This window comes from Phodopus roborovskii, unplaced genomic scaffold (genome assembly GCF_943737965.1).
Source record: "Phodopus roborovskii unplaced genomic scaffold, PHOROB, whole genome shotgun sequence".
Taxonomy (NCBI): Eukaryota; Metazoa; Chordata; class Mammalia; order Rodentia; family Cricetidae; genus Phodopus; species Phodopus roborovskii.
Window position 1 is genome coordinate 34772322 of NW_026126540.1, and position 26035 is coordinate 34798356.

The window sequence follows — 26035 nt, forward strand, 5'->3', positions numbered from 1 at the left end:
CTATGATTGCTATTATTTCACTTCTACTTGCAGAATTTCTTTTACTATATCTTAGAATAATTCTGTTGCTGAAAAATTCTTTCACTTTTTTCTTTGCCTGAAGAAAACAAAACAACTTTTAAAAGGTATTTCTGTTATACAGAGAAATATAAGTTGACATTTTTCTTTTTAGCATATTAAAGATTTCAATTATTAGACTTTGGCTTCTGCTATTCCAGCTGACAAATATGTAGCAATTCTTTGCTCCCTTACAAGCAATGGATCTTCTTTTTTTCTGTCTGTCATTTATATTTTCTCTTGGTTTCTGGTTTTGAGCTATTAGATTATGATATGCCTTGGTGTGATTTCTATTAAGTTTCTTCTGCTTGGAGTCTGTGAGCTTCTTATATTTACCAATTTAGTTTTCACAGAATTTAGCAAAAGTTTAGCTAATTTTTAAAGTGTTTTTCCTGCTTTCCCCATTATGGCTTGTTAGTTTTACAGCTAAATATGAATAGAGCATAGTTCTGTCTACATTTCAATGTCCACCATATGTTACTTATATCTTATCCAACCTCACTGTTTGTGACAAAGGTAATCTGTCTGGCAGCCAGTCAACAAGGGCAGAACCCCTGGCTCTGAAGCTTCTTTCTTCTCTATATTTCAGTTTTACTAGTTTATATCACTGTGTTTACACTCATTGATCTTAACTTCTGCACTCTGGAATCTGCTTTCACATCTGTCCACTGAGTTTTATTTTAAGTTTTTCTTCTTTGTGTGTTAAATTTTTTTCTTCACTGTGCTCAATTAATGGTTTAATTTTTGAACGTGTTTTAAAAGCACTAAAATTCCTTGTGTGGTAATATCATTTCTATACTTTTCTATCAGCTCACCTTTATTTTGAGAAGTCATCTTGGTCATATTTTCCTATTGTTTTCATGTCAGTGATTTTTATTTATTTTAATATTTGGTGTCTCTATTTGGTTGTCACATAAACAATCTCCCTCTCTTTCTGGCAGATAAGTTACAAGCACATTCATTTGATCCTTTGAGGGCTTGCTTAATTTAACTTTATTCAAGTTGGGTCTCTCTGCTAAGGCTGGTTAGAATTCAAATGTCTCCAAGCCCAGAGTAAGCACTGGGAATGGTTAACCCTATAGTTTCCACAGAGTTCTCCAGACACTTTAGACATTCTGAATCTAGATTTCTGTTGTCTCTGCTCAAGGCCTGCAATGTTTTGCCCTGTTCTCCTTGATGCTATGATGCAGAATATGCTTTTAGACAGAAAGTTAAGGTAATGATATCACAGGGCTCCTTACTGCACAATTCTTCATCTCTTAGGAACCATGATCCTAACCATGTATTGTATAGTCTAGAATCTCCCACAGGAATACCTGTCTGCTAACAAAACATGCAACCTTCCCAACCCCTCTCTTCTAATGATCTCAAATTTTAGTCAATAAACTCCTCTTTTTTATGTCTTCTGTATAATTCTGGTATGCCTGTATACAGTTTTAGACTCATTTATACTTTTATTGTCTCTGACCTATTATCAGAATTCTTACACATTTCAATTTGTGAGTAAGCTAAGAAGTCCTATTAAGCTCTGAAAGGCTGCAACTTAGACCCAATAAACCAAAACTACTTAGATTGTAGCTTCTTTATAGTACAAAATATCACATCAAGGAGAAATGTGTATCTGAGATTATATAGCAAACTAAAAGGCAACAAATGAAAGAGGCAGAGGACACTAAAGGAGACAGTCTCAGAAGACCCATCTTTATTTTTCTATAGTGCATTTGAACGAGGGAAAAGGAGAACTCTAAAGCTATGAAACTTAAAAACATCATCCTGAAAAAAAAAAATCCACGACAAAATTAGAAATAGAAAACATAATTAGCTTTTTATAACAGATATCCCGTACTGCATTCAGTCCTTCCTCATCCCCTAATATTTAGCCTTTCTTGTTCTCTTGTGGTTTAGGTGGTGGTTAAGTGCATGAAAACATATTCAATAGTGAGAGTGTAAAACCAATATGAAGCTACACAACTTCCATCCCAATGACTATTCAAACTGTATAGAAGTTTACTGAGATATACTGACTTTGAGTCTGATGAATTTTTGTGAGTTATTTGCAAGTTTTTTATAATGATTTTTAAATTAGAAAGAATAAGAAAAGTTAGTAATAGATGGTGAGGAAAGAAGGAAGGTAAGCAAAAGGACATATGAACCCTAGCAGAGGATGTTAAGCCAATTGTTTTTCTAGTTTCAATTCTGCTGTGTTTTGTCCTGTTTGTGGAGGATCGTTGGATGAAACTGTAATTGAGAGTGAAAAGGGTAAAATCCTAAGCAAAGCTCCATGACTATAAGATGACCACACTAATTGCATACAAGGTATTGAAACATATCAAGTTAGGGACAGGGCAAGTGTTTGAGCGGCCACCTTAATCTAGCTGTGTAATGTTTTTATTTATGAGTTTGTTTCAATAAAGTGAGGTTATAAACTAAAATACTATCCTGAAATGTTCAACAAACATAACACTAAGTTACTTAAGAGAGGATGAAAATCAGATTGCTAGCAAACCTTTTAAAGCAAGGCTTTATACCAACAACTAGATAACTTCCTGCTATACTTAACATAGTCAAGGAAAAATAAGACCCCAAATTTAATATCTATCCAAATGAACATCAAAGTATAAAAAGCCACAAAATGCTAAGAACTTTTCTTGGGAAATCTAGCATAGAACTAGCTTTGGAAAATTACTGAAAAAAAAAAAAACAAACAAACAAACATGGGGATTGGTAGTAAGATTAAATATGTAGTTACCCAATGTGGTTTGATCACGCCAGACCGCCTGAAACAGAGTACAAGCTGATCCTACATTCCAAACAGCTGGACAAAACAGCCCTGCAGACTACAGCTAGGATATCTGAATCTTCTTCGAATCCCCCAAGACAGCGCCCCTAACCAGCAGGAAGTAGTTTGGAAAGAACGACGCCCAAATTCCCAAATATTGTGTATAAATGTTTGTTTTCATTTAATTGGACTTTGTTATATAAAATTAAATAAAAATAAATAAAAAAATATGTAGTTACCCAAGGAATATGAATAAATGATGACTATAAAGGGAGAGTATAATTGCCTTGAAAATACAAGCACAACTCAAGTATCAAAAAGCAGTGTAATGGGCTGGTGATGTAGCTTAGTTGGTAGAATGCTTGCCTAGTATGTACCAGCCCTGACTTTAATTTCCAGCATTACATTAAAAAAAAAGTATTTTAATACACGCCTTTAATCCCAGCACTCAGCAGATGGAGACAGGAGGAGGAGAAGTTCAAGATCACCTTGGCAATGTGGTGAGCTCCAGGATTGGGGATGGAGATCAGAGTAAGAATGAAGAAAATAGGCAAAATAAGTCTTCTGACTTGCTGAATATCTCTTTATTTAAAAAAAAAAAAAAACAAAAAAACAGGCACACTACTAATAATAGGGACAAAAACATATTAAATGGGGAATAAAAAGAGTATCATAGAAAAATATAAAGCTGATCATTAGAATAGACATACAAACCTTTCTAAACAGAAAAACCAAATAAACTGAAAAGCAAAACAACTTATATAGAAGGTATACAATAAAAAAGGCAGAGAGGCTAAAGATAATAACCATATCAATAATTTCACACTGGCTATTGAGTAAATTGAGAATTATCTGCAAAACAAATTCAGAAACTTTAAGAATAAAAGCATTGAAAATAACACATCATGTAAACACAAATTAAGAGTGGTAATTCTAGATCCTGGTAAAGAAGATTTATAAAATAAAAGAACATTCTGTATCACATTAAGGAGCCTGAACTTCATCCTACAGTCTGGAAGACTTAGGAGGACAAATAGTCAAGAGTTGGGTGTGGACTTCAAATATAGAAGAGACTCAAACAACCACCACAAAAGCTGGGTTAGATTGAAGTGAGAAGACAAGCAAGTGATCCCAGACTGGAGGAGGAGGCAGCTATGGCTTGAGTGTCTATTCTAGGTCAAGTGCTTATACACATGTTTTCAGTGAAATCACGGGTCTTTAAACAAAAGAAAAAAGCAACCAACAACTTGAAAATGAAAGCTAGTATCCACAAAAATCTACAAATATATTGAAAAGGAAAACTGATAATTTGAATAAGAATGACACCCATAGGTTCATATATTTCAATGCTTGGTCACCAACTGGTGGAACTTTTGGGAAGAATTAGAAGGTGTGTTACAGGGGGGTGGGTTTGAGGTTTCAAAAGCCCAGGCCATTCAGATAGCTTGCTTCTCTCCCTCTCTCTCAGATAAAAGTGTAAGCTTTCAGCTACTGCTCCAGTGTCATGCCTGCCTGCTAGCTGCCATGCTCTCTCTATGTACTGGCATAGACTAACTCTCTGAAACAGTAAACAAGCCCCCAATTAAAAGTTTTCTTTCATAAGCTGCCCTTGTCATAATGTCTCTTCACAGCAAAAGAAATGTAACTAAGACCAAAGAGAGAGAGATGCTTTTTATGTGCATTTTTATTTTTTTAATTTAATTTTTTAAATTTATTGTTTTACATGTCGATCCCTCCCCCCCTTCCTCCCTCTCTGCCCTCTCACATGCACCCTGACCACCCTCCCCTCCCATCCCCCCCGCCCCAATTCCACATGTAGGGCAATGCCATCCAGGTGGAGTCATGTAGGTCATGACAGGTCATTTGAAGTAGGGACTAGGACTTCTCTCCTGTCTCTAGGTTAAGGGAGTATCCCTCCATGGGGGATGTGTTTGCAAGGTCCTTTTGTGCACCAGGAATACATCCTGGCTCCACTGTCTGAGGTCCCTTAGACTACTCAGTCCTTCTGGCTGAGACCCATATTGGCTGAGACCCATATTCAGGGCAGCCTGAGTCAGTCCCATGCTGGCTTCCCAGCTATCAGTCTGGGGGCCCGTTAGCTCTTCAGGTCAGCTTTCTCTATGTGTTTCTGCAACCCGGTCTTGTCCTCTCCCTCTGCATCTGGATTCTAGTTCCGACTCAGTGTTTAGGTATGGGTGTTTGCTTCTGTTTCCAACAGGTACTAGATGAGGGCTCCATGGATAAGTTAGTTGTTGATCTCACTATCCGGGAAGGGCATTTATGGTAGCCTTCCCACGGTTGCTCAAATTGTTAGTTGGCGGCAGTCTTGTAGGTCTCTAGACCTTTCTTTAGGTTCAGTTTTCTCTTCAAACCAATAATGGCTCCCTCTTTATGTTCTCGTTCTCTCTCTCTCTCTCTCTCTCTCTCTCTCTCTCTCTCTCTCTCTCTCTCTCTCCTTTCCCTCTCTCTCCCTCTCCTGTCTTCTATTCCTACCCTAACTCAATCTCCTAGTCACATGTGTTTTCCTCTCCTCCCCCTCTCTTTCTCCTACTTCTCTCTCCATTCACTGCCCCCCACTTCCCCTGTGCTCTGGAGAACTTGCCCCTTCCCCCTTCTGTGAGGGACTTTATGTGAATCTCTTAGAATACACCTTGAATCCTAGTTCCTCTGGTGGTGTGAATTATAGGCTGGTGATGCTTTTACATGCCTTTTATTTATTATTTTTTTATTCTTCACCAGACCCATACTTACTAAAGCTAAAACTTAGTATGTATGAATTCTCATTATATATTAAAAACAAAACAATCAGTACAACAATATCCAGATTCTATAGTAAGACCAATAGCTAGATAAAAATTCAAAATAAATAACACACAGAGGCAATGTATGCTTCCTTCCCTCACTGGGGAATGAGTAGATTTTTATAGGTAGTAATGTTTTAATAAAATACTTGTTTTTAGTGTACAAGGCATTGGTTTTCAAAAATAAAATTTTTAGGAATAAAATCTACTTAAGAACAGGTAAATAGGAGCTGCAGTAAAGACTCAGCAGTTAAGAGCTTTGGCTGTCCTCCTAGAGAACCAGGGTTTGATCCTTAGCACACACATACTATCCCCAATAGATCTGGTGCCCTCTTCTGGCTTTAGATGGTACTGCATGGATGTGGCACACACAAATACGCATACAAAACATTTAATTTTTTTAAAGAACATGTAAGTACATATTTTTATACTGTGGTCATCACTTTGTCAGAAATCACAATATGGAATCTTCAATTTTTATCTACTTAAACTGAAGAAAAACAGTCTTCAGGAAAATTTTCTCATTCAACTTTTGTTTCACTCTTTGTCTCCAACTTAGTTTTCGCAATTTATACAAAATACACTTTTTATATTGTGTGTGTGTGTGTGTGTGTGTGTGTGTGTGTGTGTGGTGTGTGTGTGTGTGGTGTGTGTCTGGGGTGTGTGTGTGTGTGTGTGTGTGGTGTGTGTGTGGTGTGTATGTGTCTGGGGTGTGGGTGTGTGGTGTGGGTGTGGTGTGTGTGTGTCTGGGGTGTGTGTGTGTGGTGTGTATGTATGTGGTGTGTGTGTGTGTGTGTGTGTGACACACTTGTGAGAGTTGGTTCTCTTCTCCCACCATGTGGGTTTGGGAAATCATACTCAGACTTGGCAGCAAGTCCTTTGCTCAAATAATTTTTTTACATAAGTCACTAAATTATTTCTAGAATATTTAAGTAAAGGTATTTCTGTCTCATTTCTCTCATGCCATAATGTACTTACATGGGATGGTTCTTAAGTAGAGATTATCTCTGATGACTTGCTGAAGTTTGTGATCAATTGATCCTTTCTGAAATTGAAGACTCAGGTAGTGTCGCAAATCTTTATTTATGACTTTGCCTTAAGAAAAAAACAAAATATAAGTATTAGGTATTCATTTAAGTATATAAAATACTGATATCAAATATCTTTAAATCATTTAGCTAATAACAGGACAGTAAGTATGTTATAGGTACTCTAATTAAAATAAATGACTGCAATATAATGTGGGTCTAGTTTTCTGAGACAGGAGAACATACAGTGCAGAGAATATGATGAACATTGAGTCTCATGGCTTTAAATACCACCACATCCTAAAAGCTCCAAATTCAGATATGCTCATCCTTAAGTTATCTCTACTCAACTCCCACCTCACTCATATACATTGCAGATGACATATCTGGAAATTTTGGATAAGCACCTCAAATTTCAAACAGAACAAACAAGACTCTCCCATCATCTCCCCCAGTTTCCTCTCTTAGGAAACAGCAGCAGCACAAGCTGGAAGAACAATCCCCAAATGTAAAAGCCTTTTCACCTCTGTCTTCCATGTCTATCAGCAATCATATATGCCACTGCTCTCCATTTCCATCAGTGCCAATCTAATCTAATCTACCGCCACCATTTCCCATCTGGAATTCTACCAACATCCATTTGTTCCTTTACTCCCTGCTCCTCACACAATCACCACAGTGAGATGTAAAACAGATGAGGTCAGTGTTAGAGTCCCCAACCTCATGACGTTCTGTTGCACTGGAAAACGAAATCCAAACTTTTGCTCAGGATTCAGTAGGTTCCACACGTTCCAGCCTTGGCAATCTCTAACCCTAGCTGATTCGCTGTGTACTCCAGTTCTTTGAAAGAAAAACAACTGGGGCCTAACCCTGGACTTTCCACTTGTCACTAGGCAGAACAGCCAGTCTACTTGTTGATTCCTAAATACAGAGTGAATAAATAAGACGGTCAAATGTTTCCTATTATTTATGGGGAAATGGGGAACAGGAACACTAAACAGAAGATTGTAGAAATCTCAAAGCTATAAATTTGTAACAAAGACTGATTTAAATGAAAAGGCAGTGCAAACATTGTTTATTAGACAATTAGAAAAGATAAATGCTCAGACAAAACATTATCTCACTGCATAAGAAATGACTAGCTGACTACATTGTGTTTTATCTATAACAACATATATCCAACAAGGTTTCATAACAAAAGCTTACTACAGATCAGTTTATCCTTTTATCCACTATTCCATAACACTGAATCTCTAATCATTCTTGTTCCTTTCTACTACATATAAATACATAGAACCTATACAGGAAGAGGTAATATAACCAGGGAATCAGTGTGTTTAGAAATAACCTGGGTCCCAATAATAAACACAAACCAAAACAACTCCATTCTTTGTCCTAACAAAAATAGACACTAAGGAAGGGGGAAGGGAGACCAGTGTGATTAAAACAAATAACTCTAAAGATGTTTATAGTGATGAATACAAAACAACCCTATCTTAAAGGATGTTTTCCCTAGGCATTTAGGGTCCCAACCCAATTCAAACAAAATCATACTGTCTTATTTTTTATGTATACTCCAGCACGTCTTCATTGTTGAGTAGATGATAAACCTAATATATAATATATAATCAATACTGCACAATACTCATTTTTCAAAAATCAACCTGATAATAAATTCATTAAGTACTTTTACAATTTGGTAAATGGTATCTCAAGTTCTTTGTAAATATTAGACAAAAGCTTTGGTGGATTGCAACTACATGGTCGAAAGTGTTTGAGATATTTGGATAGGTTTTTTTTGAATGAAGAGAGAATGTATCTATTTCTTTTTTAATTTAAAAGAATAACATAGGTTCCAATATCCAAAACTTGGTTCTCCAACATCTTCAGGAAAGATTTAGTTCTGATAAAAGGTAATACAGGTATAACTAAAAAAGTCAACACTTTATAACTCATAATTTTCCTTTTTTCAATTTTCTTTTTTATTTATACTTTGGGTCTTTCACATTATGCCTTCCAATGCCACCCATTCCTCCCCCCCCCAAAAAAAAAAAAAGCAAGAAAGGGAAAAAATCTTGTCATGGGAGCTGCAGTGGGATTCAGTGAGACACACATTAAACTCCTTTATCCATACATTTTTACATTAGATGTCCATCACAAAGAATCATTAGTCTGGTTCAAAGCCCCTGGTCAAACTCTACTGTCCCAAGTGCTGTAGCTGATAAGAGGCAGGGACACAGGGACGCCTCTCTCTGGCTCTTACAACCTCAGGGCCAGCTCTTGCACCTGCCTCCAGTGCTGATAGGGGAAGGGAAGGTGCTGAGTAATGGCAACAAATCTCCTATGCTTACAACATAATTTTCTTTTCTTAACTTTTAGAATATGACATAACTTAGAGATAACTATAAAATGCTTAAAGCCTAGAAAAGTTATAAAAGTAATGGCTTTTAGCTTAGAGATCATTAAAAGATAAAGCCACAATAAAGTCCTAAATTACAAATTATCTAGCATGAGGAATTTCTTAAGGGGAAAAGGCATTAATCCAAATCTTATTTTAAGGGCTTTTGAAATATAAAAGCCAGGTAGTACAGAAAAGGCTAAGTTTAAATAGTAATGCCAACAATTATCAGAACTGGAATCATACTCTGTTTTTACCATTAACGTCTAACTGGGATGAACAGTACAAAGAAAACAATGAGAGACAATTCTATTTAAAAATGGCATTTTATTTAAAATGTGCAACTAGAGGTTGAAGGTACAATTCTTGCTTAGCACCACTAAAACTGAAAATAAAATCTGTAACTATTTTTAGAAACTCATAATGTTAGTTTTTATCTTATGTGTATTTTGTTTGTGTGTATGTATGTGTACTAGTGTCCTGGTGCTGGAAGAGGCAAGAAAAGGATCTCAGATCTCCTGGGACTGGAGTTATGGATGGTTGTGAACCACCACGTGGGTGCTGGGAACCAGCTAGAGTCCTCCGCATGAGCAGTAGATGCTTTTAAGTGTTGAGCCATCTCTCCAGCAACTCCATCATTGTTTTTGTTGTTGCTATTTTTTGTTTTTGACAATGAACACAAAATACTGTAACCATCAGGAATTTATACATAATGAAACTTTAATAAAATGGGTTATCTACAGAACATTGACATTTCAAGAATCATTACTCTTTGAAACCATTCTTTGATTTGATTTTATGAATAATAAAACTAAGTGTATGAAACTTAAAAATATATACATCAGACAAATAGTTTGGCTAGATAAATGTCTGTAACTGAAATTTCAATTATATGAAAAAAAAAAAAATCCATGCACTCAAGTTTCAAAGTGCTTGTTCCCAGGTAGCACTATCTTAGGAGACTATGGAACCTGAAAAAAAAAAAAAGGATCTGTCTAAAAGAAGTACACCACTAGGGGAAGAGTCTGTGGAGGTCATAGTTCTGGTTGCTCTGTTTCCTAGTTTTCCACAATCTGAGGTGCCTCTATCTCATTCATTGCTATGAATTTTGATATATCTCCCCTGGCATATAGACTTAAAATCCTTTGGAACCATGAATCAAACCTCCCATGGTTCTGTCAAACATTCTAGTCGCAGTGACACAAAAGATTAGTCCCAAAAATGGGGTCATTGCTACAATCAACCTGACCATTTGGTTCACAGGCCTTTGGAACTGGTTTGGGAGAAGAACAGGAAAGACTCTGGAGTTGAGGGTCAGGGAAGTTCTAAAATGCTGTGGGAGAAGCGTAAAGAACAATTCTGCTGAGAGTCCTGAAGAGCAGAGTACAGATTAAAAATGCCAACAAGGAAGACCAGGCTTATGAGGTTTCAGATGGGAATAAGAATTCTACTGAGTACTACACACCACTCTTGCTATATTTTGGCAAAGAATCTGTCCACATTATGCCCACATCCTTAAAGCTTGAATGAAGCTGAATTCAAAACTAAACAAACTAATTTATTTGGTAGAAGAAATTTGAAAACAGAATAACATTCTGATGGAGCATGAGTATTGGGGTTGGTTTTGGCCAGGTTTACAGCAAAGAGTAGAGTAGAAATGTATAAAATTGAAGTATGACCAGAAAAAGAGCATGAATGCCTTTAAAGGGTTTTTGTTGTTTGTTTTCCAAAAAAAAAAAAAAAAAAAAAAAAAAAAAAAGGTAATGATAGTGCACACCTTTAATCCCAGCATTCCAAAGGGAGAGGCAGATGGATCTCTGTGAGTTGAGGCCAGCCTGACCTACAATGAGTTCCAGAACAGCCAGGGCTGCACATAGAAACTCTGTCTTGAAAAACAAACAAATGGATAAATAAATAAATATTTTAAGAAGGCAAGTACAGACAAGGCAGCATAGTGGTTAATTTTTTTTTTTTCAATCTCACATTTAGTGATTGGACAGTAGGAAAGAAAAAGGAGATTCCACCCATTGCAGGTTCCAGGATACAAAGCTGAAAACCCACTTGAAAAGTCTTTCATTTGAAAAGAGCTGGAAAGAGCTATCTAGGGGATGTTTTCCCAGGTTCAGTCACCTCAACAGAGGCTCGGGCAGATTTGGTCTAAGGGACCAAGTTACTTCTTGAGTTGACAGCAGAACTTGTCACTGTCCATATGATTTTGGGTTTTCTAGGCATGTAGAATATGACAGCTAGAAAATCAAGGACACTTACACAAATGAAATTGTTCCAGCCTAAAAGAGAAACAGACCTCACACAAAAGTGATCTCAGCACTTGGGATCCCACGCCTTTAATCTCAGCACTAGAGAGAAATGTAAGGCGGGAGGAAACTCATTGCAGTCTGAGTGAGTCTGAGGAGCAATGCAGTCAGGAGCAGTCTTAGATTCAGACTGAGCATTGGTAGAGGTAAGAATTTTCTAGTGGCTGGCTTTTTTGTTTCTCTGATCTTCAGCTTTAACCCCAGTATCTGTCTCTGAGTTTTTATTATTAAGACCAACTAGAATTCGTTCTACAGCTGGTATGTATATAGCTAAGTAGGCCTCCCTCACTATAGGCAAGCAGGAATATAATGAACTTTTAAAATAATTAATTAAATTCTTGCCGTGTCCCATGTGTGAAAAGTATTAAATACTCTGAAATCTCTTGAGCCATTTCAGTTTTCAACACATTGGTTTTTAGTACTATTCCAATGAACAGTTTCAGACAAAAGAAACCAAGAAACCAACCAAACAAGCACAAGCTGAAGCAATGGTGCCATCTTCTGCACAATACCAGGTCACATTCTTCATTTATGATACACATCACAGCAACAGTAAATGTTAAAATTGGAGTATCCACTCTCTGTGAATCTTAGAAGCAGCCAACATTCGCATATCAGCTCTATTTCACCTATTTCTGCATCACCAAAATTTAAAGTCGAATCTGCCACTGTATATCTTGAGTATTTCTAGACATGTTCTTTTGTCTCCCTTTCTTTCCCATCCCAGGTACACGTGTACATGTGTGTGTGCATTACATATAATCTCAGATGTTTGTTAGTCCTCAGGAGCTATCCACTTTGTTTTTTCACCCAAGGTCTCTTACTGGCTTTAAACTTAACCTAGTAAACTAGACTGGCTGGTCACTAAACCTCACAGATCTCTCTATCACCAGGATTATAAGCACGCACATGTGTGCTGGGGATTGAACTTCGTTCTTCATAGTTGTATGACTGTACTTTACCAATTAAACTATCTCCTCAGCCCTTGCTTGTTGTAATAAATTTGTAGAATAAAGCTGGAGAAGACTTTGGTTTAAGCAGCATCAGAAAAATAACCCAAACTCTAACAAAGTGAAAATATTTATTCTTAGAAGTCTGACACTGCTAATTACTTGTACAATTCCATATTAATGAAGCATTGAAATTCCTTCATTTTAAATAACGTATAAATGAAAGCCATCATTATACTATATACCTTTTCAGTTTTATTTGCTGACATATTTACAAATAATAGTATTTCTCTGAAAAAAATTTCACACATGGCCAGGTTGAGTTCTAGAGAAAAAGAGGTGCCTCAGAAAACAATGTTGCTAAACTTTATGAACATTCTCATTTCTGAGGAAAGCACATCAGGCCTGTTAACACTCTGAAGTCCACAGCCAACAACTTTTCTTAGTGGTTTGTTCTGTATCTATTCTGACACTTTACAGTGTTGTGTGCACAAAAATATGGTTAGAGCAAAAACCCTGCACACTGACCACTGGTCTACTCTTTGAAACCAAGACCCACTGGAGTCCACAATAAGAGTCTGGTTTTCATCCTTCTTTGTGTGCTAGTCACAGAACACTGGAGCATATCTGCCTCCTTTACTAGAGCTTAAGCATGTTAAGTCAGGAACTGTTGATCGTGAATGTGGGCAGCAACATCCCATGGGCTAGGGTCCTAGTCTGACTAAAAAGAGGGACAGAAAAAGCAAGCTGAGGATCAGCATCTCCCCCTCTTTCCCTCCATCTCTTCTCCCTTCCTTTTCTGGTCCTGCCTGAGAATCCAGCAAAACCAGTGCTTCAAGCTATTATTGCCAAGTCTTCCCTGCCATGTTGAACTGTAACTCTCAAACTATGATTCAAAGTAAACCTTTCCTTATTAAGTTGCTTTGTTAGGTATTCCCTTAATTAATCCCACCACTGGGGAGGAACAGACAAGGAATCTCTGTAAGTCTAAGGCCAGCCTGGTCTATACAGCAAATTTCAGGATGGCTAGGAATACATAGCTGGAAGAGAACATTAAAACTGAACTGAAACATTTAATAATATGTCAAAAACATATTACAGGACAATTGTTATTTAGAATTTTTTTTTTTTTTTTTTTAAAAAAAGCCCCTTTCTTCCTTCTATTTTTGAGACAAGGTCAGCTTTGGGACCTTTCTATATACTCCACAATGCCTCAAACTCACAACAATCCTCCTGTCTCAACCTCCAGAATTCTGGGATTAAGTGTATGAGCCACTACATCTTGTTTAAAAGAAGAAAGGAAAAAACAACTTTACTTTAAAAACTGTTCTTTACATCTTTCGTATTTTCTCTCTTTTAAAACGAGATTTATTTTATGTGTATGAGTGCATATATGTGCACCATGTCTGGTGCACTGAAGAGATCAGAAGAAGGTATCAGATTTCCTGGAACTAGAGGTACAGACCAGATGCAAGCCACTCTGGACCTGAGCTGCCGGGAACCAAACCAGGGTCAGTTGCAAGAGTAGTAAGTATTCTTAGCCACTGAGGCATCTCTCCTACCCCTACTTGTACATTTTCAATAGTGAAAAATGTAATAACAAGAAAAAACCTTTACAAACTGTAATACATGCTTTCTATTTTTAAAGAACTTTTTAAAACTGCCATTCAAAGATCCTTAATATAAAAAGAAGCCTGAACTAGTGGACCACTGTCACAAAAACCTACAGACATTTGTGGGAAGTTAAGGACTAGCTGTATAAGTTTCCCTTTGGTTACTCATTTCCAAAATATTTTCGGCATTCCTAAGTTAAACAACAACCATTTTTCTTTTATCTGAAACTTCAGTTTATTGATAAGTTATCAAAATAAAATCTCTACTTATAAAATTAAAATCATCACAATTTTTGCTTCAAAAGTTGTATTTCAGAAATACTGAAGGAAAATAAAAACTTTTCACTAGAACACAGCAGTAAGAAAGTAATAATTGAAACTGGCTCTCTTTTAAACTTCTGATGGGATTACATAGATTTAATTATCTTTTTTTATTAGCATTTTAAAATTGCTATCCTGAGGCTTCTTACAATTTTTTTCTTTGACACATTGGGAACCATTAACAAACCTGTCATAATGCCAGATAACTGATGCCTGGTTGGCACATCAAAAACTGAGTCATAGTATTAATGCTTCATCCTTTAGATAGGAGAGTACAAAGCCATCTATTGTGCCCTGTCATTCCCATGAAAATAGAATAACTGTTTCAGCTATCTTTGCAAATCAAAGTTACCTGCTTCAACAAAATGTCAAAGACATGAAGTAAAAGATCTATTACTGATATATCATTACCACAGTGGATCAAGAGGTAGAATACAGATGCATTCGAAGTCATAACCCAAAAAGATGAAAACTGAAAAAGTAAACTGTAAACAATGTCAATTTTTAGGTTCAAGCAGTAGCAAGCTGCTGTTAATTAACCACTACCATGGGAAAAATTCAACAAGATCTTTCCCTCTGACACCTTTTAAAAACAGCAACTAATGCTAATCCTTATAAATTTTCTGAAGTGAGTAGCTAGAGGTTATAAAATTGTATACAAGCTGGGTATGATGACACACACCTCTAATCCTAATACTCCTGAAGCAGAGTCAAGTAGATCCCAGACTTCAAGGCTAGCCTGATCTACAGAGCAAGTTCCAGGACATCCAGGGCTACACACAAAAAAATCCTTGTCTCAAAAATCCAATAACAACAACAATAATAGTAATACATTTTTTAAAATTACAGATCAAAAGTAATCTGACTCCATGAAGAATCAACTTGTTCAATAAATAAAATGATGTTAAGTATCTCCTATTTCTATATATATAACCTCTATTTTTAACACATATAAAGGTTTCTAAATAATACTTAAAATATAATTATGTAAAATCTTGAGTTAGAGAGTTAGAAGAGAGTCTTCTAGGCAGCATGATAATATATACAACTCTGACCAATAAAAACCTCTTCAGCATGAGGGAAAATAATGAAAAACAGATTTTTAGAAAGCTAATTGGGAAAAAAAAAAACCCAAAAAAACAAAAACAAAAAACTGGCATCTATGCAAATACCAGATCTCCAAAAAGTAAAAAATAATTTACATCACCTTGAGACAACATTAGAGGTCATATACAACTCTCTAGTCTATAAACCCAGCACATTTTTCTGAATCTAAGTAAAAAACAGAAGACTCCACTGATATCCACAAGTTTTCTATGACTTATAGGGGGAGGGAAAGACCAAGGAGGAAGACAATGGCCAAGTCTTCTTATTTTTCTTTGGCCTAAGGTTCTTAACTGGGAAGTGTGATTTGTGTTGGCAAAGCTACTTCAAAAGTGCAGATCAAAGCAACTGAAAGGAATAGTACATGTTGGTCTAAAAATCTAAAGCGGTATATTACTGTTACAAGATAACCTGAATTTTCCATTAACTCATCCTACTGAAGAGGGAACCAAATGTATATCCACCATCACTCCCATTCCCCACAACAGAAGGACAGAAAAATTCAGGGAAACTCCTATCTTAAAATATATCTATCTGCCCTTGACTCTAGCTCCCACTCTATCCCACATATATATGACTAGGTAAAAAAAAAGGGGCTACATTTCATCTTTATCAAGCTGGAGAATCCATCTTTTAATGGTAAACAACTAGTAAAGAGAGAAGTAATTAAAAATAGCATTGATAAGCCTTAATCAAAGAAATACCAAGATCAGTCCTGTACATTCAAAGGGTAGCTATTGGAGAAGATAGAGGGAGCAAGCCACAAACATCTACAGGGCACACAACAATTAAGAACAAACACTTGCTGCTCTCCACCCCTGAGTTCAATTACCAACACCCTGGTCAGGCCTCTTCAAGCGTCTTCAAACAAGTGTCACATTCTCACATAGACATACACATACAAATAAAAGTAAATCCTGAAAAACTATGAGGTCATCTTATAGTTGAAGCTTATAAAACCTCAGATTACAGAATGACTTATAAATACTTTATTTTGAAAAACTACAACATATTACACAGACTAGCCATGCTAGCCTGAACACACACCAAGTGTTTAAAGATTAGATGGCTCATGTAATTGCTGGGGAAGGGAGCAGAAAAGTGAGAAGATGCCTGTGTTAGCTGCTGCTGTTACAACTGTTTAATAAGCACTTGAAAATTATTTTTTTTTAATATTCAATATTGATATTTACAGAGATAAGTAAAACTATTTCAAAATCTTCCCACTGGGATATTGTTAATTTAATTTTGCAACCAAAAATGTAAATACCTCAAATTGGGGGGGGGGTGAACTAAGAACTCTTAAGTGATTTTTTTTGCAAGAAAACATGAGGAAAGTAGTATTTCTAAATTGTTTTAAACACACATAATTAAATTAAATACTAGATACATAAATCTCATTATGTTCCTAAACATTTAAATTCATATTATGTAACAAAAAGGTTTTTTGTTGTTGTTTTTTAATGTCTTCTGGAATCTATGATATAGCTGAAAATGTAGTTCTTATTTGGATAAAAATGGCATTATGTATATAACCCAATAATTTAGAAATATATTTGTTGAGAAGATGGGGGGAGGATAAGAAACAAAAACAAAAAAACCAAAAACCTCCCCAAACCAAAAATAAAATAAAATAATCCATCCAGACCCCTAATTTGAATAATTATGAGAATTTTAAGTTCCATTTAAGAAGAAGGATGTTTGGAAAGCAGTAAGATGCCAGGTGATAACTTGGGGATGTTCTTTTAAAATACTGGTTGAATACGAACCATGTGCAAATATCAAACCAGTGGTTAGATACAGTAACAAATTCAGAGAAGAGATATAAAACAAGAGTTGTACACTAGAAATCTCTAGATCACAAAGGGTAAACTGACAAAAATCTAGTAGGAGGTTTTAAACAAGGTAATCAAGCAAAAATATTTGTACACAGCTAGAATCATCCTTTAGTAGTGAAAAATAAGACAAAATGACTTAAAATTGCTACTTCAAGAACCGTGCAAGGAAACTGGAGAACGGTATTAACAATACAAAGAAATGTAAGGAAATGGGCTTTACATTGAAAAATGAACAAAAATTTGAAAAGAGACCAAAAAGCTAGTAAGACACCAGTCTTACTAGCAGAAACTTGAACAGGAGATTTATTTGAGTGCCAAACTGGCAGATCAAAGAGCATTGATGCTCATCACTAATCAATCATTTTCTGGATATTATATATTTAAAACTTTAAACTTTTTTAAAAAAGGTATATTAAAAACTTTAATTTTCTAAAGTAAAATTTAAGTCAATATTTTTGCAATACAATATTTTATTACTTAGTTCATTTAATTTATATTTTAGTTAGTTACTGCTGAAAATAACTGTTATATAAAAGAATAATGTATTGAATTGTCTGCTGCAGACCTGACATATATAGGCATGCTGGCACAAAGTGCCAAATAATAAGACCAGTATAGAAAATATGGACAGTTATAGTTACTGCTGGAGACTAAATGTTAGCATCTGCCATCTCCTACCTCTGAATTTATAAGCTACAATGTAAGTCCCAGTGTAACAGTGTTAAGAGATGATGTGCCCCCCATAAATGAGATTAGCACCCTTATGCAAGACCTAAAAAAGCTCCTTGGCCTTCCACCTGTAAGGACAAAGAACCACCATCCCCATACCTCCCCACCCCTCAACACCCGCCAAAACCAAAACAAAACAAAACAAAAAAGAAAACTCTCTAGCACTTGACCTTGGACTTCTCAGCCACTAGAAATGTAAGCACTGAATGTGGCAGGATCTATTCTGCTTATTTATTTAAGTAATATCCTTAGTTACCTAAAATAATTAGATAATAACAAACAGAAACATTGAGAGTTTAAACAATAACTTAATAAAAAAATAGTTATCAAGGATGGAGATCATATAAGAGTGAGGCAGAGGCTAAAAACAGAAAACAGAGGCAAAGAATCTATAACCACATAACAAATGTTTTATATTTTAAAGAAAATAAAACTACATATAATGGCTTAGTAGGTAAAGTGCTTGCTGTGAAAATCTGAGAATTTTAGTTCAACCTCAAAACCCAAGAAGGTAGAAGAGGAAATCCAACTCCACAAAGTTGTCCTCTGACCTTTACATGAACACACATCATACACATGCAATATGGAAAGAAGGACAGAATTAGCATTCTCCAAAGAAATAATCCAAAGCCATAAAGAGATGACCTGGAAATACAGCTCAGTGGTAAAGCACTTGCAAAGTCCTTCATTCAAACCTCAGCACCACAAACAAATTGTTCAAGTTGGTAGCACATACATATAATCCAACAGAGAGAGAAAGCAACAAAGAAATTTCTAGGTTATATAGAATTCTAGGCTATCATGGGCTTCAAAGTGGCTCTGTATCAAAATAAAACACCATCCTTGTATCAAATTATTCCCCAGAGATTACATCTTAAACTCAACAGGGAAAGATATGCACTATATTTTACTAAGGATTAAACACGATAAAGCTTACATTGGGACAACCAGACAGACTCTTGATCTGATACAATATTAAGTTTACAATATTACCATGGTGTATTATTTTTTAAAGTTACTTTACTTCATGCGTATGGATGTTTTCCTGCTAGAGGCCAGAAGAGGGTGTTAGATCTCCTAGAATTGGAGTTACTGAGAGTTTTGAGCCACCATGTAAAATGGAACTCAAGTTCTCTGGAGGAGCAGCCAGTGCTCTTAACCACTAAGCTATCACTCCAGCCCCCATGATGTATTCTTAACAAAAATGTCTAATCTGAATATAGCACTGAGCCTTTAAATACATGTTGCAGAGTACATAAATTATAAAGGATAAAGAAACAAGATAAATGCTACTAAGGAAAGCCAACCAAACAGAATTTAGGAAATGGCTGTCCAAAATCAGTAATTCCCTCAAAGAAAAAAAAGGATGTGTTTTCTGTGTGTGAAGATGTTCTTGAATAGGAGAATAAAGAGGTGGTTGTTGCAGAGTATTTAACTATGCAAAGATGTGTTACATTTCTTTAACTATGTAAAGATGTATTTGTTTATGTTGTGGAATGTTTAACTATGTAAAGATGTGTTGTATTTATTTAATTATGTAAATATGTGTCGCTTGCCTAACTAAGGCACCTGACTGATCTAAGAAAAAGCTGAATGGTCAATATTGAAGGAGGAGGTACAGGTGGAACTTCTGGGCAGGAAGAATAAATAGGAAGAGGAATTTAGGTTCGAGGAAAAAGGAAAAAGAGATGCCAGGAAGACATTATGGACCAAACAGACACAGAGGAAGAAAAAAAAAAAAAAAAAAAAAAGTAGGGCATACAGAATGAACAAAAGGTAAAAAGCCCCAAGGCAAAAATGAATAGAAACAGGCTAAATTAAATTTGCAATTTACTTTGAAATTACTTGGGGAAATACATTCATGTAAATATAGAATCTAGGTGGGCATATTTGAATTTTTAGAAGAAGAAATTAAAGACATAGAAATCCTTAGTTAATGGTAAATTCTAGCAATACATACCTAACAGGTTACATATTATATAGAAAGACTTCAAACTCTATACTGTTAAGTCTTTGTCATTCTTCCAATTAGGAATCAATTTTTTACATTTTTATTTATTTCAGTCAGACACATAAAAAAGGAAAGTAGTGAGCAATGTTTCTTTATGCTAATAAAGTATCTTCTCTACAGTTCTCTCAATAGGCCAAATATTATCTTCCATGAGACTGCCTATTTAACCTTAACCCAGACTAATGTAAATGAATTTGTACTCAAGAATGAATATCAGGTTGACTAAACTTTCCACTTCACACTAAGTTTTATGTCTTCACTGTTTCTTTTATTCATTTCTATTTTTAACCAATTTATAGTAATTATACATATTTATGGGCACTATGTAATGCTCTCATTAATGGATACTGTATAAAGGTCAAGTCAGATTAATCAGTACATCCATGACCTTAAATATTAAGCATTCCTTTGTGGTGAGAATATTTAAAAAAATCTATTCTTCCAGCTATTTGAAAATATATAATGTACTGCTAACTGTTATTTTACTGCACAGTAAGAATATCGAAACTTGACTCCTTGGGTTTAAGTTTAAAACTGTATCCACAAGCCAACTTCTTCCCATCCCCATTATTTCTCATAGCCTCTAGAAACTACTGTTATATTTTCAAATTCTTTAAATTTTTATTAGATTTATCTACACAATACAACATATGTGTATACCTGTGTGCATGTGTGTGTGCAAATGCATGTACCACAGCTTTTATCTGGAGATAGGAAACAGCTTGCAGAAATTAGTTCTTTCCTTCTACCATGTAGGTCCTCAAGATGAAACTTAAGACATCAGGGCTGTCAGAAAGCACTTTTACCTACTGAGCCATCTTATTGGCCCTGATTTTCAGGTTTTTACATCAACTTTATTCTTAAAGTGGGTCATATGGCATTTGTCTTTTTACCTTGGATTTAAACCTATATAATGTGTTCTTAAAGACAATACAAGCTGAATATGTTCTTTGAGTGATCTTATCTACTCTTACACCTTACCACTTATGTCCTAATAATCCTCAAAATAATGTACCTCTTTTCCCTACTGAATATTTCTATGTGGGAAAATCCCTCAAAGACACAAATCCAAATGTGAAGTCATATTTCCCACCCACCCCCCTCAAAAAAACTGACTTTTTTCTTCTCCTCACTGACATATCAAACTAGTAACAGCAAAACTAGCCAATTATAATTTAATTATTTTAGTAACCAATACCATTGGTATTATTATGTACTGGGCACTGTTCCATGTGCTGTTCATGTATTAATTTACTCTGCATTAAAATCCTAAAATAAGTATTATTTTTCTTCTCACTTTATGGATAAAGAGAATAAGGCGTAGATGCCATTGAGCTTTCAACTGTTAGAACAAATAGATAGTCAAGTTATAAAGAAGCAAAGTTTATTTTGGCTCAGTTTTAGAGGAGTTAGTCCTACTTTGGGCATGTAGAAGCTAATCATGAGGGAAGCAAGCAGTAGACAAAGGAAAACTGTTTATATCATTGCTAGGAAGCAAAAGAGAGGAAAATGAAGACACTAGAGAAGACTTTTCACTGGGCTAAGGCTTCTCCCAGCATCCCCTAATGGTCTAATCTGGGGCTAAGTCTTCTACACATGGGCCTTTGCCGAACCATTTCAGATTTTTAGTTGTTTACCAAAATTTATAATGCTACTAAGTGGCATTTAGGCTCTGAACCCAGTGTCTGGCTATCTCCAGTCTACATCCCAGCTTCTTAACTGGTGGGTCACAAAATGAATATAAGTGTTTTTAAAAATACATAAAAAGTACATAGCAGAAACAAACAAAATCAGGGGTTTTCCTGGCAGCCTTGGTTTTGAGCACATAAAATGCTTACTTTGCACGGTGCATGTCACATCATACAACACCTACAAATACTTCCTAAAATACATCAGCTCAGATTTGAAATTACTGTATGTTGTAAATTGTAGTGTTTTTATTGTAGATACAAAATTTTCTGGTCTTAAAGAAATATGATGACATTTAATGTTGGGAATGTTTTACGTTAAAATATTTGACTTTTGAAACTGTTTGACTTGACTTAAGTTTCATTTTTTAAAAAAAAAATCACAAAATGAATTTTGGTTTAGGATTATGAACTAAGTAGGACAGTTTCTGTACTGGCACTCAGCATACTTCTGCCACTTTGTACTGCATATGCAAAACACTCTCAGCATTAGCCATTCATTGGCACAATTGTTATAACTTAAAAGTCTCACACAATGTCTGGAGCCCTTAATGTCCTACAAATAAAGGAGGATGTCCTCAAATTTCTTGTGGTAGGAGCCCACTTAGGTGTCACCAACTTTGACTTCTAGATGAAACAGTATATTTACAAAAGGAAATGTCACAGTTTCTACATCATAAAGCTGAAGAGGACCAGGGAGAAGCTGCTGTTAGTAGCTTGAGCCATTGTTATCACTAAGAACCCTGCTGATGTCATCACCATCCTCCAGGAATACTGGCCACCAGGTATACTTAAGCTTGCTGCCACTGGAACAACTCCAACTGCTGACTGCTTCATTCCCAAGACCCTTACTAACCAGAACCAAGCAGCCTTCAGGGAGCCACATCTGGTGATAACTGACCCTGGTGCTACCAACAGCCCTTAATCAACCTGCCTACCATCACTCTGTATAACAGATTCTCCTCTGTGCTATGTGGACACTGTGATCCCAGGCAACATGGGAGTTCACTCAAAGGTTCTGATGTGGTGGATACTGGCCCAGGGAGTTAACTCCCATGATCATGTATGGGAAGTCAGGCTTGAGCTCTACTTCTACAGAGACTCTGAAAAGACTGAGAACAGCAATAGGCTGCTGAAGAGACTGTGACGAAATAGGAACTCCAGGACAAATGGAGTTTATTAGTTCCTGAGTTCACTGTTGCTCAGCGATGTGGCCAACTTGTCTAAGGATGTGCAGGTGCCCTCTTGCCTGTTCTCTACTGAAGGCTGGAGCGCCCAGCCAGCCACTGAAAACTGGTTCTAATCTCTACATGCAGCTTTCAAAAGAACATTTTATAAAGCAATTGTCCTAGACTTTAAAAGTCAATGTCATAAAAAGACACACACATACCCCAAAAGGAGGACGCAGGAAGACTAACAGACAGAGAAGTTAAGACATCTAAAGTAAAAGTGACTCTTCAATGAATTTTGGACTTGTAAAGACAGGTAGGAAAAAAAAAAAGAAAAGAAAAGAAAAACTTTATAAAGGACATTTTTTGCAACAACTGGAAAAATCTGAATACGACCAAAAAACTTACATTTTTTGATGTTGTGTTTATGTAGGTGAAGGTCCTTTCTCTCGGGAGCTAAGTATTGTAGTATGTGTGATTTATTTTCAATTTTTTTTTTAAATTAGAGAGAGAGGAGGAAGAGAGAGAGAAGATAAAAGGAATTTGTGATACACTAAAATAACTCTATTGAGTCAACTAGCTAGGGCTCATAGGAGCTCACAGAGTCTGAAGCAACAATCAGGGAGCCTGTATGGGTCTGACCTTGGTCCTCGGAAAATATGTTTTATAACTTGGTGTTCTTGTGGGACTCCTAACAATGGGAGCAGAGTCTCTGACTCTTTTACCTGCGTTTGGAACCTTTTCCTCCTACGTCTTGTAGTCTTGTATAGCCTTGATTTGTGGGTTTGTGCCTAGTCTTACTGCAACTTGTTATGCTGGCCTATACCCCTGGGAGGCCTGCTCTTTTCTGAAGGGAAACAATGGAGGAGTGGATCTGGGGAAAAGGGGAGCAGGGTCAGGATGTAAGACCCAAGTGAAGAATAATTAAAAAGGAAAAGAAAAACATACAGTCAAGTTGACAGCATTAAAACTTGTTTTGTTTGCTTAGTTTCTAAAGAAGAGTTTCTCTGTGTAACAGTCCTGCCTGTCCTGGATCTCACTTTGTAGACCACGCTGGCCTCAAACTCACAGAGATCCTCCTGCCTCTGCCTCCTGAGTACTGGGATTAAGGTCATGCACCACCATCACCTAGCATAAATTGTTTTTATAATAAATATAGGTCAGTGTAATCACAAAAGAACAGAAGTAGAGTTCCTAACAAACAACTAAATCAGACACAATTGCAATAACAACATAATTTAATATTGTTCCAATAAATAAAACTGAAATGTTATTTTAATTACTATTTATACACACACACACACACACACGCGCGCGCACGCGCGCGCACGCACACACACACACACACACACACACGAGATCTTAGAATTGTAGCAAAAAGAAAAATAATTTTTCTTTTTTGTTTCTATAATATAAAAATATAAATAACTCTAAATCCAGGGTAAATAATTCATTTGTCCTTCTTTTTCAAACCATTTTTTCATGTTGGAACTTTTAAAATGTGTGAAAGTATAGGTATTGTTTAATGAGTGAATATGATTTGCTGAGTAGCATTCTAAGATATTCATATGTGATAAATCCACTTCATCCTCAGAAGACCCCTTTTAGATAAACATTATTGTTGGTGCTACATACATCTATTAATCAGAGGAAATGAAATATCACCTAATTTGCCCAAAATCACACATAGCTAGTTGTATAGCTGAGGGAAACAAATGTAATCTCTACAAAGGAAACAAAGGGACAAGATAATTTCACAAATAACTATGAATAAATATTTAATTAGGCAAAGGATTCTACATGCCAATGCAGGATTGTGGGATAAAGGTTAAGACAAAAGAGTAGGCACAGTTTCAGTCAGGTGCCCTGTTCCAGTAGTTTGCTATGGGGCTGTGAACATGATCAAAAGATCTGGAATTGGGCTGAGAGACTAAAACAACCATCTTCAAAAGCAATGGAGACTAAAAGATTATTCAAAACTAAGTTATGCTAAATAAATCACATAAAATGAGAAATAAACATATGAAAGAAGACAAAATTGGTAAGTAGCAGTGATTTCAGAAATAATGGTTAAATAAAAAAGGCAACCCACAGCTGAAATACTAATAAGTTTCTTTTCATGTTAAATTTTGTATAAAAGCATCAAAATAAGAGTACAACTCAAGGTATTCAGATTAGAACTAAGGGCAATGTTTTTCTTAAAGCCAATTTCTAGTATGTTTCTAGTAGTAGGTAGTAGGATCATAACAGTGTTTATCATATGCTAAAATTAATTATGTATATTTTTCCTTCTCCACCACAGAACTACACAAATCTGAAAACAGGAAAAACAGAAATCTGTCCCAAGAAAATACTCAGACACATACACCATCACATAAGGAAACATTTTTAAACTGCTTATAAAACACAAGTTGATAAACAAAATGTGTCCTTTATTAACTTATTTACATTTTTATCATCTTTGCTTGAACAGGGACTTCTTCATGTCAAGAATCATGCTTGGTTCATTTCTATATCTTAAGTATATGAAACAAAGATAAGTATAAGTTGGGGGCAGAACCAAGTCCCTTCCCATGCATTAAGGCTAAGCATGGTATCCCATCATAGGGAATGGGCTCCAACAAGGTAGCTCATGTAACAGGGTCCCCTCCAATAATCCAAGCTTCACAACTGTCTCCCAGATATGGAGGTCCTAGTTTAGTCCCATGGAGGATCCAAAGCTGTAAGTCTAGAGTTCATGAGTTTCCATGAGCTGGTGCAGCTGTCTCTGTAGATTTCTCCATTATGATCTTGCTCCCTTGCTCATATAGTCCCTCTTCCCTCTCTTTGACTGGATTACCAGAGATTGGCCTGGTGCTTGGTTGTGGATCTCTGCATCTGGTTCCATCAATTACTGGATGAAGGCTCTATAATGATAGTTGGGATATTTCACCAATCTGATTACAGGTGTATGCAAGTTAGGGCGTGTAGTAGATATTCACTTTGTCTGCACCTGTGGCACTGACCATGCCCACTGGGGGTGGGGACAAGGGCAGAAGTTACCTGGGGGAACTAGGTCTGCGGAGGGGGCCAGAGCTTGCTCTTGCTTGCAGCATGGGGACAGAGGAGCATCCGGAGGCATCCTTGGGACCAGGAACCTGCAGGTGTTCATCTGTCTCTGTTGTAAGTTATTTCTCCCTGAATAAACATCTATCAGCCTATCTGTTTTTCCTGATCCTTATATCTAGTATTAGA

General features: G+C 36.1%; 1 protein-coding gene across 3 annotated transcripts in view; it reads right to left on the reverse strand.

The window, feature by feature from the left end:
• Magi3 (membrane associated guanylate kinase, WW and PDZ domain containing 3) overlaps positions 1-26035 on the reverse strand; it is a 193708-nt gene that overhangs the window by 96646 nt on the left and 71027 nt on the right. For all 3 annotated transcript variants that reach the window (XM_051198763.1, XM_051198762.1, XM_051198764.1), the window contains exon 2: positions 6616-6732. In XM_051198763.1, coding sequence (XP_051054720.1) covers positions 6616-6732 — 117 coding nt within the window. The remainder of the gene's footprint in view (positions 1-6615; positions 6733-26035) is intronic.